At 42.4% G+C, this 17235-nt stretch overlaps 1 protein-coding gene across 1 annotated transcript; it reads left to right on the top strand.

Moving 5' to 3' along the window:
- The first annotated feature begins 12811 nt into the window (after nt 1–12811).
- On the top strand, nt 12812–15668 carry LOC310729724 (gamma-interferon-inducible lysosomal thiol reductase-like). The gene is made up of 7 exons (XM_083548204.1): nt 12812–12968; nt 13325–13504; nt 13702–13776; nt 14142–14231; nt 14727–14879; nt 14962–15030; nt 15547–15668. Exons 1-7 carry the CDS (start codon nt 12885–12887, stop codon nt 15604–15606), a joined length of 711 nt encoding a protein of 236 aa, XP_083404330.1. The 5' UTR covers nt 12812–12884; the 3' UTR covers nt 15607–15668.
- The last annotated feature ends 1567 nt before the right edge of the window (nt 15669–17235 follow it).

The following is a 17235-nucleotide window of genomic DNA, read 5'->3' as shown; positions in this document are numbered from 1 at the left end:
CCCCATGTCCCTCCTCTGCACATGTCCAAACCATCTCAATCTCACCTCTCTCACCTTGTCTCCAAAACGTCCTACATGCGCTGTCCCTCTAATAAACTCATTTCTAATCCTGTCCGTCGTCGTCACTCCCAACAAACATTTCAACATCTTCAGCTCTGCTACCTCCAGCTCCACCTCCTGTCCTTTACTCAATGCCACTGTCTCTAATCCATACAACATCTCAGGTCTCACCACAGTCCTATAAACTTTCCCTTTTACTCTCACAGATACTGTGATACTTCTATCACTAATCACTCCTGCTATCACTCTTCTCCACCCACTCCACCCTGCCTGCACTCATTTCTTCACTTCTCTAACACACTCCATTACTTTACACTGTTGACCCCAAATACCTGAACTCCTCCACCTTCTCCACCTCTTCTCCCTGTAACTGCACCCCTCCACTGCCCTCCCTCTCATTCACACACATGTACTCTGTCTTACTCCTACTGACTTTCATTCCCCTTCTCTCCAGCATGTACCTCCACCTCTCCAGGATCTTCTCAACCTGCTCACTACTCTCACCACAAATCACAATATCATCTGCAAACATCATAGTCCATGAAGACTCCTGTCTGACCTCGTCCTTCAACCTGTCCGTCACCACTGCAAACAGGAAAGGGCTCAGGGCCGATCCTTGATGCAGCCCAACCTCCACCTTAAACCAGTCTGTCGTTCCTACTGCACACTTCACTGCTGTCACACTGTCCTCATACATGTCCTGCACCACCCTCACATACTTCTCTGACACACCAGACTTCCTCATTCAATACCACAACTCCTCTCTCCACCCTGTCGTACGCTTTCTCTAAATCCACAAACACACAATGCAACTCCTTCTGACCTTCTCTATACTTCTTCATCAACATTCTCAAAGCAAATAATGAGTCTGTGGTGCTCTTCCTCAGCATGAAACCATACTGTTGCTCACAGATGGTCACTCATATAAATACATTTGTGCTGCTGAACTTCATAAAGTTCATAAAGAAAAATTTAAACTTGTAGATTTTCAGTCACTTTGATCCAAACTGTAGTTTATATCAGAAATACTGAAACCAGGCACCTAAACTTTGTGTTTGTGAACGACAACAAAAAGGACTCGTGATTCTGATGGTAATGAGATGTTCATTCACACAATTACTAATGTTTTAGAGATGCACTGAGGATTTTAAGAAAAGTTCAGGTTTTTGCAGGGAATCCAATGTGTTGTGCTGTTTTACAAATAGTTTTGAGAAATGCACTTCCTGGTTTACAAATATAAGGATATATAAGGATGATTCAGGAAAACACTCCAAAGCAACTGAGAAAAACTTTATGATTAAGATTAAAATGGATTCACCTGAAATTCTGAACAAACTACACAAATACTTCTGTGATATTTTACATCATTTTTGTGGATGAACTTCTTCTGAAAGCTCTTGGGCTGGAATCTGGGTTCAGGCAGTCTGTAAATTCGTACACGTTGGAATTCTCATCGAAAGATTGTTAGTTTAAATCCAACAAGTTGCCAGTGTTGGGCCCTTGAGCCAGGCCCCTAACTTTCAAAAGCTAAGTTGTATAAATAAAAAGATATGGGTGTCGGCCAAATGCATTGTAAATGTAAGAAATATTTCCTTCATAAAAAAACTCCTCTTTCTGCTGGTTCCTGAGTGACCAGGATCCTATAACTGATCAACTGTTTACTGAAATACAAATAGAGATATATAAAAACTAAATTCTTATTCTTATTCTTATTCTTATTTTTAATATTTAATATTATTATTAATATTATTATTAACCCTGCCATCAAACTGATTTGAAACCTGAAGGTAGATGGTAGAGCTCAATTTAAGAAGAGGTTGATAAAGTATCAAGCCAAAGGGGGCGCTAACATGCAAAAAACCTAATTAGACACATTTTTGGCCGTAGCTCGTACCATCTGTCATTGACTTAAAAGTTTTATATTCTTGCAGTCCTCTGGTCAAAGAAAATGCCGTTTGAACGATTCGTGATATGAAGTCAGTTTTTTCTGCAAAATGGAATTATGTCAAAATCGTACTTTTGCTAAATCGTCCTCATGCGTTCCTCAGCATGAGGAAGTTACTCAGTACACACTTCCTCTAATTCTCCTTCTTATACATCTCAGTTTTCTCTTTCATGTTATTCTTCTTCTAGTTCTTCAGACTGACATGCTGCAGTGATGTGTGTGCTGAAGCTCAGACTCGTGTTCACCTGCCTCACCGTGCTGCACATGTGCACCAGCTCACCGGCTGAAAGATGTGGAGTAAGAGAACTTTCACACACACACACACACACACACACACACACACACACACACACACACACACACACACACACACACACACACTCACACAGTGTACTAGCTTTTGATTGGTCAGCTGATCTAAACTGTCTTGTGATGTAACAAATTCTCCAACATAATTCATGTTTAGTCTATCTATCTAGTCAAGTCAAGTTTATTTGTATTGCGCTTTTCACAACAGACATTGTCTCAAAGCAGCTTTACAGAAATCAACAGTTAAGGTGAATGGTGTGAATTTGTCCCTGATGAGCAGCCAGTGAGTTCCACGAACAAAACTCTGTATCTAGACCAGAAGGTTCCAAACGTGTCCTGCTGAAAGTGATTCCCGTTGTATTACAGCACAACAATCAAACCCCTGAACACTTATGCAGTACTTGATGACGGATCCGAAAGGACTATGTTACTTCCAGCTGCAGCTAAGAAACTAGGGTTACAAGGACAGAAGGAAGATTTAACATTAAGAACTATTCGACAAGATATCAAGAAACTCAATGGGAAAGTTTCCTTTAGAGTACATTCTATATCGCAGCCCCAACAGAGTTACTGGATCCAGAATGCCTTTACCTCTGAGCACTTAGGTTTAGCTGAACACTCGTATCCCATTGCAACACTCCAGCAGAGATACCAACATCTAAAGGACATTCCTTCACAGCCTTTCGAAAGTGATGAGGAGGAGAAGCCTTTGTTACAACCAGACAAGGCTGCACCCACATCCGTCAGGCATAACTCAAAGCTTCAAGACCTGGAGAAGATAGTTAGGCAACTGTATGAAAATCAAGTGGCCTTTCACGAGAAATTCCGACAATTTAAAACCCTTTATAAGGATATGCAGAATTTAACAGTAAATCCGCAGGCAGCTCTGCTAGCTCCCCGAACACAGCAGGTCATAGAGACTCCAGTCCCTTTTCCCAGAACTATCTTTAACCACCCGAAGCAACAGATACAGACTCAACAATGCTTACATAGCTCTATCACTCCCCAAATGGAAGAACTATCCCGAAACGTAGAGAGACTCTGGCAAAGTGTAAGATTTTTGCTTGATCATGACCAAAAGGTCGGCCCTCCCCGAGAACACAGCATGGATGCCCGAGAGTGCAGGGTGTGTGCCCTGTAGGTGCCAGAGGCACCAAGAACATCAAAAGAGAACTCTTTCCGACACAACAAGTTTCCTCTAGGACTCACGGCAGGGGACCAAGACCCCACAACACCCCTCTCGAGAACCAGAACTTTATCTGGACTTCAGTAGGCTCCCCGGAGAGCTACCCTTGGTCTTCAAACACCACATGTCCATACAAATGGTAGACCTGCAGACATCTGACCCCTCTACCCCTCCTTTCCCTGTTACATCCTCAACACAGGACATTCTATAGCACACCAGATGATTATGTGTAAGAAAGGTCATATCACATGTAAATAACGACGGAAAATGTTCATGTTTCATTTCTTTACAAAGGTTTATCGCGACTGGTACACAGGTCCCATTCCCACAGCAATAAAACAAATAATAAAAGGTTTAATAGAGTTAAGAAAACATAAATCTATGCAAGGGGCGTGTGCCCCACTACAAATGTATACAGGTGAGGTGCCTCCCACAGGTCTGTAAGAACCAATCAATGCAAACTTCCATTGCTAAATAATGTTTACATAATGCTTACTCCATCTGGGTATTTAAGGAGAACTGACCAACATTTCAGGGAATCTGTAAACAGATCTCCCGCACAATTACTGTGTCATCTTTTACCAGGTATGAAAGGTTTTATATTTCCTGTTTAAATGTAAATACTATTGGTTTGTATTTGTGTTATTTAATTGAACTATGAATTGGCTTCGAATTGTGATTTTCTTACCTGGTTAATAAATTGTTATGTTTGATTTTATTCTGTGTTGCTCGGTAAATGTTGACATTGCAAGTAATAACGTTGCATCCGTAGTTACCGTAAGGACTGAAATCGGGCTAGAATCGGCCTAAATCCCAGTTAGATAGTGAATAATACATCAGCTGAGGATTTGAGAGATACGACTAGCACTTGGCGTTAGTTAGAGTGTACTTGGAAGCGTGGAGGCTAACAATATGTATTTCTGTTTAGAGTAACATTTCTGATCACTCTAAATAGGGTCAGCCTCAACCTCTGATTATTTCAATATTATTCTATTCATTACCTTTGGTTAGAAATAATTATTGTAATAATTAAGTGTCACCTCCAAGGGGACTAAATAAAGTATGTTTAAAGTTGAGCACGCAGAGAGCGGCTGCTTAAGCGTATAGTCCAACCTCTGGCAGCGACCAATACTGATTCGCTTATGACCGTTGACCAGTATATTAATTATAAGGCCCATAGTAGGATCGTGTGCTACTATGAGAACCGAACGAACGAGTGTAATGCCAGAGCTTAATCAGAATAACTAAACAAACATCCATCCAAATTATACTATTAGTAAAATAACAACCTATGCAAATATTATGTTTTATCTAATTGGAGTCAGATAAGAGGTTAATAACCAAAATGAAGAAATGCATTAATCCAAATCTTATTATCTAATGTGAAAGGAAAGACTAGAACGCGCGAGAATCCTTCGCCACGCCTCTGGAAACCGCCGATGGACCAGTGGGTGGTTCCCCACCTTAAAGCGATACCATCCCAAACAGGAATGAAAAATTAGTCACGCGATCAAAGCAGGATCATGTGGCAATGGATCTGTTACAAACCAGAACAACCAGGGTGATGGTAGATGGAGTGAATCGCTATGCAACTCCCCTTTTAAGGAAAGCGAATATGCCACAACTCTGTACCTCTAAGGACTCTGTTATGCCCAACTTAAGAGGTATAGAGCGGCGGTTGGCAAAGGATCCTGAAAGGGCAGTTGCATATAACGAAGAGATTAAGAAACTAGAGAAGTGCGGCTATGTAGTCAAACTCACCACTGACTCTGTAAACTGATCAGGGGATTGTACTCGCCCCAGCGTGTCAGTCAAAACATGGTACAGGATTCAGAATACAACTTTACTGGGTATAGAACTGATCGTATATGAGGTGATTCTTGCTATCTTAGCTGCTGTTCAGTAAGTTGCGTGATGCAGAATGCATGCTGAATGGTCAGTGCTGAGTGACAGGTTGCACGATGTCGAATGGCCACTGATAGTTCACACTGTAGTTCACTATCTTCCTCAGAGTCTAATGAGTTCACCAGAGCTTGAATTTTGAGGGAGAACAGATCAAAACTGGCTGTATCTCCAGGCTACACTTGAGGCAGACACACAGTTTACCAAGCAATGACAAGCTGCCTATGACATTACAGGAGATTTGGCAACTCCGTGAAGATAAGACGGTCATTCTGGAGGAACTCCGACAACTTAGGGTCCTTTACAAGTGTGGCGGGGCGGTGATTGGTAAGAATGGACACTAGTATACAACTAGAACGAAAAGCCGACTACGCCACCCCATTTCTATGAACGGGGAAATTTAGACCCAAAATAAAGCACACAGGTTTGTTTCCACTAAACATAGGAGACGTGAATATAAATACAAAAATGCTTTTATTTCTTAATAAGAATAATTAGATAAAATATAGAAGACTAACCCAGCCATTATGGATGCACAAGCCAGTGCACTCTTAGTGCCGGTCCCAAGCCCGGGTAAATGGGGAGGGTTGCGTTAGGAAGGGCATCCAGCGTAAAACGTGCCAAATCAAATATGCGGATCACAAATGAGAATTTCATACCAGATCGGTCGAGGCCCGGGTTAACAACGACCGCCACAGGTATCGTTAGCCGACGGTACCGGTGGAAATTGGGCTACTGTTGGCCGAAGGAGGAGAAGGAGAGGAGGAAGACATCTACTGAGACGGCAGGGAAAGGAGCAGTGTAGGAGAGTAGAGGTTCGGGTTGGTACTTTAAATGTTGGTACTATGACGGGTAAAGGGAGAGAGGGAGCTGATATGATGGAGAGCAGAAAGGTAGATATGCTGTGTGTTCAGGAGACCAAGTGGAAAGGGAGTAAGGCCAGGAACATTGGAGGTGGGTTTAAACTGTTTTATCATGGTGTGGATGGAAAGAGAAATGGTGTAGGGGTGATTATGAAGCAAGAGTACAGTAAGAGTGTAGTGGAGGTGAAGAGAGTTTCTGATAGGGTGATGATCGTGAAGGTGGAAGTTGAAGGAATGATGATAAATATCATGAGATGGAGGAGAAGGAAAAATTCTGGAGTGAATTAGATGAAGTGGTAGATGGTGTACCTAGGAAAGAACGATTGGTGATTGGGGCAGACTTTAATGGACATGTAGGTGAAGGGAACAGAGGTGATGAGGAGGTGATAGTAGGTATGGTTTTAAGGAGAGGAATGTGGAAGGGCAAATGGTGGTAGATTTTGCTAAAAGGATGGAAATGGCAGTGGTGAACACTTATTTTGAGAAGAAGGAGGATCATAGGGTGACGTATAAGAGTGGAGGAAGGTGCACACAGGTGGACTATGTGCTATGTAGGAGATGCAACCTGAAGGAGATTGGAGACTGTAAGGTATTGGCAGGGGACAGTGTAGCTAGACAGCATCGGATGGTGGTCTGTAGGATGGTTTTGGAGGCGAAGAAGAAGAGGAGGAGAGTGAAGACTGAAAGAAGAATAAGATAGTGGAAACTGAAGGAGGAGGAGTGTAGTGTGAGGTTCAGGGAAGAGGTCAGACAGAGGCTCGGTGGTGTTGAAGAGGTGCTGGATGATTGGGAAACTACTGCAGGAGTGATGAGGGAGGCAGCTAGAATAGTACTTGGTGTGACATCTGGAAATAGAAAGGAAGACAAGGAGACGTGGTGGTGGAATGAGGAAGTGAAGGAGAGCATAAGGAGAAAGAGGTTGGACAGAGTGATGAGAAAAGTAGGCAGGAGTACAAGGAGATGCGGCAGCAGGTAAAGAGAGATGTGGCGAAAGCCAAGGAAAAGGCATATGAGGAGCTGTATGAGAGGTTGGACACTAAGGAGGGAGAAAAGGATTTATACCGATAGGCCAGGCAGAGGAACCGAGCTGGGAAGGATGTACTGCAAGTTAGAGCAGTAAAGGATGGAGAGGGAAATGTCTTGACTAGTGAGGAGAGTGTGTTGAAAAGGTGGAGGGAGTATTTTGAGCAGCTGATGAATGAGGAAAATCAAAAAAAGAGAGAAGGTTGGACGATGTGGAGTTGGTGAAGCAGGATGTAGATAGGATTAGTAAGGAGGAAGTGAGAGCAGCGATTAAGAGGATGAAGAGTGGAAAGTCGGTTGGACCAGATGACATACCGGTAGAAGCGTGGAGATGTTTAGGAGAGATGGCAGTGGAGTTTTTGACCAGGTTGTTTAACAGGATTTTGGAAGGTGAGAAGATGCCTGAGGAATGGAGAAGAAGTGTGCTGATACCGATCTTTAGGCATAAAGGAGATGTGCAGTCTTGCAGTAACTACAGGGGAATTAAGTTGATCAGTCACACCATTAAGTTATGGGAAAGAGTAGTGGAAGCCAGGAAGAGCACCACAGATGCCTTATTTGCTTTGAGAATGTTGATGAAGAAGTATAGAGAAGGACAAAAGGAGCTGCATTGTGTATTTGTGGATTTAGAGAAAGCGTACGACAGAGTGCCAAGAGAGGAGTTGTGGTATTGTATGAGGAAGTCAGGTGTGTCAGAGAAGTATGTGAGGGTGGTGCAGGACATGTATGAGGACAGTGTGACGGCAGTGAAGTGTGCAGTAGGTACGACAGACTGGTTCAGGGTGAAGGTTGGACTGCATCAAGGATCGGCCCTGAGCCCTTTCCTGTTTGCAGTGGTGATGGACAGGTTGACGGACGAGGTCAGACAGGAGTCTCCCTGGACTATGATGTTTGCGGATGATATTGTCATTTGTGGTAAGAGTAGGGAGCAGGTTGAGAAGAGCCTGGAGAGGTGGAGATATGCGTTGGAGAGAAGGGGAATGAGAGTCAGTAGGAGGAAGACAGAGTACATGTGTCTGAATGAGAGGGAGGGCAGTGGAGTGATGCGGTTGCAGGGAGAAGAGCTGAAAAAGGTGGAGGAGTTCAGGTACCTGGGGTCAACAGTGCAAAGTAATGGAGAGTGTGTTAGAGAAGTAAAGAAAAGAGTGCAGGCAGGGTGGAGTGGGTGGAAAAGAGTGATAGCAGGAGTGATTTGTGATAGTATGGTATCTTCAAGAATGAAAGGGAAAGTTTTTAGGACTGTGGTGAGATCTGCGGCATTGAGTAAAAGACAGGAGGTGGAGCTGGAGGTAGCAGAGCTGAAGATGTTAAGGTTTTCGTTGGGAGTGATGAGGATGGACAAGATTAGAAATGAGTTTATTAGAGGGACAGCGCATGTAGGATGTTTTGGTGACAAGGTGAGGGAGGCGAGATTGAGATGGTTTGGACATGTGCAAGGGAAGGACATTAATTATATTGGTAGAAGCATGCTGAGGATGGAGCCACCAGGTAGGAGGAAAAGAGGAAGGCCAAGGTGGAGGTTCATGGATGTGGTGAGGGAAGACATGCAGGTAGTTGGTGTGAAAGAGGCAGATGTAGAGGACAGGGTGGTATGGAGACGGATGATCCGCTGTGGCGACCCCTAATGGGAGCAGCCGAAAGAAGAAGAAGAAGAAGAAGAAGCTAAAATATAGAAGACTGTTGATCAAGCAGAAATTAAATAAAGGAAATAAAATACTTTCAGGCTGAGGCTTACCAGTAGTGTGGCTAGCTGCACAGTGAGTGCATCTTAAGACACACCACTCACTCAAGTATACTCCGCACAAACACACACACACACACACACACACACACTCACTAAGTGAGGGAGATGCAATAGTCACGGCAAAAACACTCTGTGAGAGAAAGACCACCACCACAGGGTCAAAACAGCTAGCTTCCCTCACTGGAGGCCTTCAGCTCCTGAAATAAACAAAAAAAACCGAACAAGAATATAAACAATCAAAACACACATAAAAGTCAACCATTTGCATTGTATCAAGTTCAAACCATAAATGACAAGTATGGACCATTTACTGGCCACAAAGGTTCAGAGAGGCAGGAACTCCGCTAGGTTTGAATCAAAAGCTCATAAACCTAGTCACAATGGCTCAACCAAGGGTTCAAGAAAAGAACAAAACCAAAAGGGAAAAAAATGATGAAAAAAAAAGAAAAACAATTAGGGTTCAAATCAAATCACAAAAAAACAACAAATTAATCAAGGAGGAAACAGATCTCAATAAATACATTTAAACAGGGAATAAAAACGTAATCTTCCCAGGTACTAGATATTGAGTATTCTTCCACGAACTGGCCTTCATTTGAGCCAACAACATGAGCGTGGGGCAACGAAACAAAAACAGACAAATCCAATACAAATGGTCACAAAGTAATAAAAAATAGCAGCAGAACAAACAGTGCAGTCTCAATGTTGTATAGGGAGTAATTTATTTGCCCTGCAGTCCACAGTGACAAAATGCTCGCGAACAATTACCCCCACTAAAATAGACAAAAATAAAGACAAATCAGTCAGAGACACCAATCCAAATAATGCTCAAGGGACTAGATATACATACCCAGAAGTAGATTGTTAAACAAACAGGTTCAGTTACTCGCAGTTTTATCCAAAATCAACGAGCTGCAAATATGCAGGTGTTCCATCAGCGCATACACAGACTGCAATATAATCGAAGCATAAATTACGAGTCACACCGCAACAAACATAATCCACTGGAATTAACATACCTGGAGTGAAAGACAGCCTGTACCCAACAGCAACGTCACACCAATCCTAAACACAACCTGGCTACAAACCAATATACACACTTAATAGTGCATAAACACTAGTAGCAGCAGCATTAGCCAAACAGCTAGGTACATACCTCCCGCAAAGCCGCGTGCACATGCCCACAAACGACAATGATTGGATCCTGCATGCTCAGGTGGCATAACTGACATCTTAAATATGCCTGGAACGGCAGACAATAGGCTGTCACACCAGTCATTCAGGCGACAGTCACGTTTACGAGAGCGGTACTTAGACTGCCCTACTACACAAGGATATGCAGAATTTAACAGTAAAGCTGAAGACAACTCTGCTAGTTCAAGCTCTAAATTCAAGCTCTCGTGGGTCTCCTGAATTCACTAGGCTCTCTCAGTCTCAGTAAACAAATGCAAATGTGCCAGGCCTCACTGGTGTTGGGTGGTTTGCACAACAAAAGCAGGGGGAGAATCGAGCTGAAGAACTGTGAAAATCTCAGCGGGGGTGAATAACACCTCAGGACGTGCACCAGAAAATAAAAAGTCAGTAATTCTAGTGTTAAGTGTCTTACAACTCGATGTGTGCAAATTGAGCTTCTCACAGCAATAGACACTGATTCCTTCCTCATGGCTCTGAGGAGATTTATAGCACGTAGGGGCACCCCCTCAGAACTGATATCTGACCAAGGCACTAACTTCCAGGGTGGAGAGAGAGAGTTAAGAGATGCCTTAAAGAATTGCAGCCAAGAACTTCAACGGTATCTTGCCAAAATTTCAGTTCAACCCACCTAATGCCCCTCACTTTGGTGGCAGCTCGGAAAGGGAGATCCGATCTCTTAAAAAATGCCTTCCGTACAGTAGTAGGTGCACAAACAGTAACAGAAGAAGTTCTTCAAACAGTACTTATCGAAATAGAGGGAATCCTTAATAGCAAACCTTTAGGTTATGTCTTCTCCAATGTAGCAGATTTAGACCCAATCACCCCAAATCTTCTGCTCATGGGGCGGCTAGACTGCTCTTTACCTACTTTATATATAAGTGATATACCCTGCCGATGAATACATAGGACGACGTAGATGTAGAAAAAGTCAAGTTCTCTCTGAACATTTTTGGTCAAACTTCATGAGACACTACTTACCCAATCTCTAACTACGCCACAAATGGCATGCAGAGACTAAAACCCTTGCAGTTGGGTCTGTCGTCATGATTGTTGATCCCCAGTTACCACGAGCGCTTTGGTTGATCGGGAGAGTGTCAAAGACATTCCCTGGAGCAGATGGACAAGTTAGGTCTGCAGAGGTCAACGTTAAAGGTCGATTATACACAAAGCCAGTTACCCGTCTCATTAATCTACCAGAGATAGCAGTTGAAGATGACACCAAGATTTAACCGACAGACTTTTAGCTAAGATTTAGAAGCAAATATGCTATGCATATTTGGAGGCGGCAGTGTAAGAAAGGATTCCTATTTAGTTGTAATTCCATGCTTCACCACTAGAGGCAGATATACAGTTTAACAAGCAATGACACGATACCCGTGACATCACAGTACACAGTCCTCCACCAAGAGTATAAAAGGCCAGAACACAGAGCCGCGGGCATTCTACATCACGCAACCCACCGAACAGCAGCAAGCAGAAGACAGCAAGAATCACCTCATACACAATAAATTTTATACCCAGTAAAGTAGAGTGTTCTGAATCCTGTATCGGGTTTTTACTGGCGCGCTGGGGCGAGTACAATCCACTGATTTGCGTAAACCAGATAGTGAGAATACTTATATGGTCCTTTGAGCTAGAGAGGAAAACTTCCTAACATTCGGTCAAGCCAGATAGGAAAAACTTCTTAACAAGTTGTATAAATAAAAAGATACGGGTGTCGGCCAAATGCATTGTAAATGTAAGAAATATTTCCTTCATAAAAAAGCTTCTCTTTCTGCTGGTTCCTGAGTGACCAGGATCCTAAAACTGATCAACTGTTTACTGAAATACAAATAGAAATATATAAAAACTAAATTCTTATTCATATTATTATTATTATTATTATTATTATTATTATTATTCTGCCATTGTTACACACGAGGTCCACAAGTGTGTTGGGATAAAGGTATATGGTTCGTTTTATTTCAATACTCTTTTTCAATCAGCAAAAAAAACTCTCTCTCAACGTGGGTCAGGTCAAAACCGTACTTCCGCATCCCACGCTCTCGCGCTCTCTAACAACACCTGTCTATACAGCTCCGGTTTTTTAAAGACACAGACATTAACATATTCAATAAAGACAACATAAAAAAAACCCCAGAACCATTACAAAGTCCAGAAGTAAACAAATTCCATCAACAGTACATTGAGGTAAAGATTATCAGCAAAATAAAGAAAAATAAAACAAAACATTAATTGAATGGGGGGGGGGGGGGCTTATTCCCTTACACCATCAAACTGATTTGAAACCTGAAGGTAGATGGTAGAGCTCGATTTAAGGAGAGGTTGATAAAGTATCAAGCCAAAGGGGGCGCTAACATGCAAAAAACCTAATTGGACACATTTTTGGCCGTAGCTCGTACCATCTGTCATTGACTTAAAAGTTTTATATTCTTGCAGTCCTCTGGTCAAAGAAAATGCCGTTTGAACGATTCGTGATATTTCGTTCTGCAAAATGGAATTATGTCAAAATCGTACTTTTGCTAAATCGTCCTCATGCGTTCCTCAGCATGAGGAAGTTACTCAGTACACACTTCCTCTAATTCTCCTTCTTATACATCTCAGTTTTCTCTTTCATGTTATTCTTCTTCTAGTTCTTCAGACTGACATGCTGCAGTGATGTGTGTGCTGAAGCTCAGACTCGTGTTCACCTGCCTCACCGTGCTGCACATGTGCACCAGCTCACCGGCTGAAAGATGTGGAGTAAGAGAACTTTCACACACACACACACACACACACACACACACACACACACACACACACACACACACACACACACACTGTGTACTAGCTTTTAATTGTTCAGCTGATCTAAACTGTCTTGTGATGTAACACATTCTCCAACATAATCCATGTTTAGTCTATCTATCTATCTATCTATCTATCTATCTATCTATCTATCTATCTATCTATCTATCTATCTATCTATCTATCTATCTATCTATCTATCTCACATTTAATTCTGCATTTTATATCTGTATTATACTGTATATACAACCAGCATTGTGTGTGTGTGTGTGTGTGTGTGTGTGTGTGTGTGTGTGTGTGTGTGTGTGTAGGTACTGGAGCAGTGTGTGAAGGTGAACTCCAGCAGAAGTGCTGACCTGGTGAATGTGACTCTGTATTATGAGTCTCTGTGTCATGACTGTCAGGTGTTCCTGGCGATTCAGCTCATGCCGACCTTCATCATGCTAAGAGACATCATGACTTTGGAGCTTGTCCCGTTCGGCAACGCAGAGGCATGCATACACACACACACACACACACACACACACACACACACACACACACACACACACACACACAAAGCAAAAATCTATCTGTCTGTTTCCAACATATGTGTGTGTGTGTGTGTGTGTGTGTGTGTGTGTGTGTGTGTGTGTGTGTGTGTGTGTGTGTGTGTGTGTGTGTGTGTTTGTGTGTGTGTATGCTGCAGGAAAAGCAGGTGGGAGATAAGTATGAGTTCACCTGTCAGCACGGACCAGACGAGTGTCTGGGGAACATGATTGAGGTGAGATGATAATCAGGACTGTAATTGGAACTTTAATGAGGTTCTCTTTTGAGTCTGGTTCCTCTTGAGGTTTCTTCCTTCACCACAGTCACCACCAGGTCACTCATCAGGAATAAACAACTATAAGGAACAAACTCATAGGCAATAAACACAGACATTCTTTATATAACCTTATTACTGCTTTATCTGTGTAAAGCTGCTTGGGGACAGAGTCTATTATAAGATTAAATGAAATTGAATAAAGGGGGTGGAGTTAGTGATATCATTGCTGCACCTGGATCAGGTGTGTTCAGTAGTGAATAGGTTAAATGTTTTGCGTGTGTGTGTGTCTGTGTGTGTGTGTGTGTGTGTGTGTATGTATGTAGACGTGCATGCTGAATAAACTGAGATTGGCTGCATATCCGGTGATTTACTGCATGGAAGCAGCTGTTGATGTGGTGAAGGCGGCCAAACCTGTGAGTGTTTATTATCACTGATTTTATACCTTTACTCAGAGCTGAACCTGGAATTTAATCCAGAATAAACTCATTAATGTTCTATTTTAATCTGGAATAAATTAACCTGATCTTATTTGGGAGAGCTTCTACATTACCAGGTGTCTTCTGGACCTCAAATCAAACAGGCCTCGATGCAGACTAGCCTCAACTTTAATCTGGAATAAACTAATCTGACCCAGACTAATCTCAATTGAACCCAGATTAGACCTAGACTATATTAGAACCAATCTAGTCTGAATTTGCCTTGACGTAAACCAGCATCTCTTGGATTTAACCTAAAATTTAACCTTAAATTATAATGTAACCCAGGTAAGATTGGGCCTCTGTTTATCCCAGACTAAGTCAATCTGAACCTAACTATAATCTTAAACCTGATCCAGATTTAATCTGACCTGGACTCAACCCATCTCTGACTATGTCAATGGTACCAGAACTTGTCTTGTTTCTCCTCAGTGTCTCGCCCTGTTCAGCCCTGAGACCAAATTCGGAGACATCATGTCGTGTGTGAACGGTGACGAGGGAAATCAGTTAATGCACCAGAACGCTAAGAAAACCGCATCTTTACAGCCACCGCATCAATACGTGCCGTGGATCACCATCAACGGAGTGAGAACGAGTCCTCACACCATCTTCACACTTCTAACTCTAATCCCTCACTTCACTTCCTGATCATTGTGTGTGTTTACAGGAGCACACTGAGGACCTGCAGAATAAAGCGATGAACTCACTCTTCCTACTCGTCTGCAGCCTCTACAAGGTGAGAGAGAGAGAGAGAGAGAGAGAGAGAGAGAGAGAGAGAGAGAATGTGGGATAGAAGGAGAGATAGACAGTTAGATAGAAAGAAGAAAGGACAGCAGGACAGATGAAAAGATAAAAGGCAGCAGGAAAGACAGTTTTTGTATGGGTGATAGAGGGACTGATAAACTAATGGAGAAACTGAGAGACAGAAAGAGGGACTGATAAAGAGATAGAGGGACTAAAAGACAGACAGACAGACAGACAGACAGACAGACAGACAGAGAGACAGATAAAAAGACTGAAAGAGATGATGAGAGGCAGACAGAGTGATGGACCATGATGAACAGAATGATGGACAGACTGATGGACATGATGAGGGGATGGACGAAATATTACAGTTAATTTGCTGATGGATGCTGAGTGAATCTGCTGGACTGTGGAGTTAGTAATTAACTTGTTTGTTTGTGTGTGTGTGTGTGTGTGTGTGTGTGTGTGTGTGTGTGTGTGTGTGTGTGTGTGTGTGTGTGTGTTACAGGGTGATGCTCCTCCAGCATGCTCTCTGGGACAGAAGGGAGTGAAGATGAGTTACTGCTAAACAAAAGTTGTGCTGTGACTGTAATCCTGAATGAATAAATCAATAAATGAATGTACACATGGTCCATGTCTGTATTTAAATTTTGATATAAAGAGAGAGTTGGGGGGGCATCAAGAACTCTACCAGGTTCTACCAGAAGTTCCCAGAGAGCCCAGAGATGGTTCAGATATGGTTACACACACAGTGGCGTGGAGAGCGTTCCATACACTGTAAACTGCACAGCATGATGGAGCATAAAACATTCATTAAAAAGCAGCTGAGATTCAGGACGACTTGGTGTTTGGTTTAAATCTCTTGGATCACATTTTGGCAGTAAATAAAAGATGAAACACACACTGTATTTGGATGAAACGGATTTGTTGGGATGAGGACATGCACCTGTGTGAGGTCTTCATCAATCCCCAAATGAGTCATAACGAAATTTCCAACACTACAGTGTGAGATCTTCAGTACCATCCGGAGGTGATCACATCAAACCCTCCAGATGTCAAACATCACTGCTTACAGAGTCCACAAGGAGACACAAGGGGGCGATAAAGAGCCAGGATTCAAATAAACAAAAAAACCCCCAATATTTGAAAAATAAAACAAATTACGAAACATGTAAAATTGAATAAAAGTAATGAAAAATATAACAATAATAATAGAAAAATAAAAGAATTATAAAATAGGTAGAATAAAAATGTAGAAGAAATAAGATTAATAAAGGAATAATAAAGTCAAGTTTATTTCTATTGCGTTTTTCACAACAGACATCGTCTCAAAGCAGCTTTACAGAATGTAACAGTGAAGGTGAATGGTGTGTGTTTATCTCTGATGAGCACCGTGGTGACTGTGGTGAAGGAAAAACTCCCTTAGATGTTATGAGGAAGAAACTTTGAGAGGAACCAGACTCAAAAGCAGAACCTCATCCTCATTTGGGTGACATCAAGAGTGTGATTATAGTCTTTAAACACTACAGAACACTGGAGAGTGAGAACTAACATGAGCACTGGAGTGTGTGATTATGACTGATGATCTTTCTACAGTCTGTACATACTGTTGCTCACAGATGGTCACCTCTTCTCTCAGCCTGGCTTCCACTACTCTTTCCCATTACTTCATGGTGTGACTGATCAACTTAATTCCCCTGTAGTTACTGCAGGTCTGCACATCTCCCTTATGCTTAAAGATCGGTACCAGCACACTCCTTCTCCATTCCTCAGGCATCTTCTCACCTTCCAGAATCCTGTTAAACAATCTGGTTAAAAACTCCACTGCCATCTCTCCTAAACATCTCCACGCTTCTACCGGTATGTCATCTGGTCCAACCGACTTTCCACTCTTCATCCTCTTAATCGCTGCTCTCACTTCCTCCTTACTAATCCTATCTACATCCTGCTTCACCAACTCACATCATCCAACCTTCTCTCTCTCTCATTTTTCTCATTCATCAGCTGCTCAAAATACTCCCTTCATCTTCTCAACACACTCTCCTCACTAGTCAACACATTTCCATCTCCATCCTTTATTGCTCTAACTTGCAGCACATCCTTCCCAGCTCGGTTTCTCTGCCTGAACAATCGCTACAAATCCTTTTCTCCTTCCTCAGAGTCAAACTTCTCCTACAGCTCCTCATATGCCTTTTCC

This window comes from Silurus aristotelis (assembly GCF_946808225.1).
Source record: "Silurus aristotelis genome assembly, chromosome: 8".
NCBI lineage: Eukaryota > Metazoa > Chordata > Actinopteri > Siluriformes > Siluridae > Silurus > Silurus aristotelis.
The sequence above is the reverse complement of the archived record's forward strand: the minus strand, read 5'-3'. Positions and strand labels throughout refer to the sequence as shown.

Bases quoted from the DNA above. Each gene is read 5' to 3' on its own strand.
- LOC310729724 (XM_083548204.1), top strand. From the start codon at position 12,885: ATGTGTGTGCTGAAGCTCAGACTCGTGTTCACCTGCCTCACCGTGCTG. The intron at 13,777-14,141 runs GTGAGATGATAA...GTATGTATGTAG, and splicing joins GTCTGGGGAACATGATTGAG to ACGTGCATGCTGAATAAACT. The intron at 14,232-14,726 runs GTGAGTGTTTAT...GTTTCTCCTCAG, and splicing joins TGGTGAAGGCGGCCAAACCT to TGTCTCGCCCTGTTCAGCCC.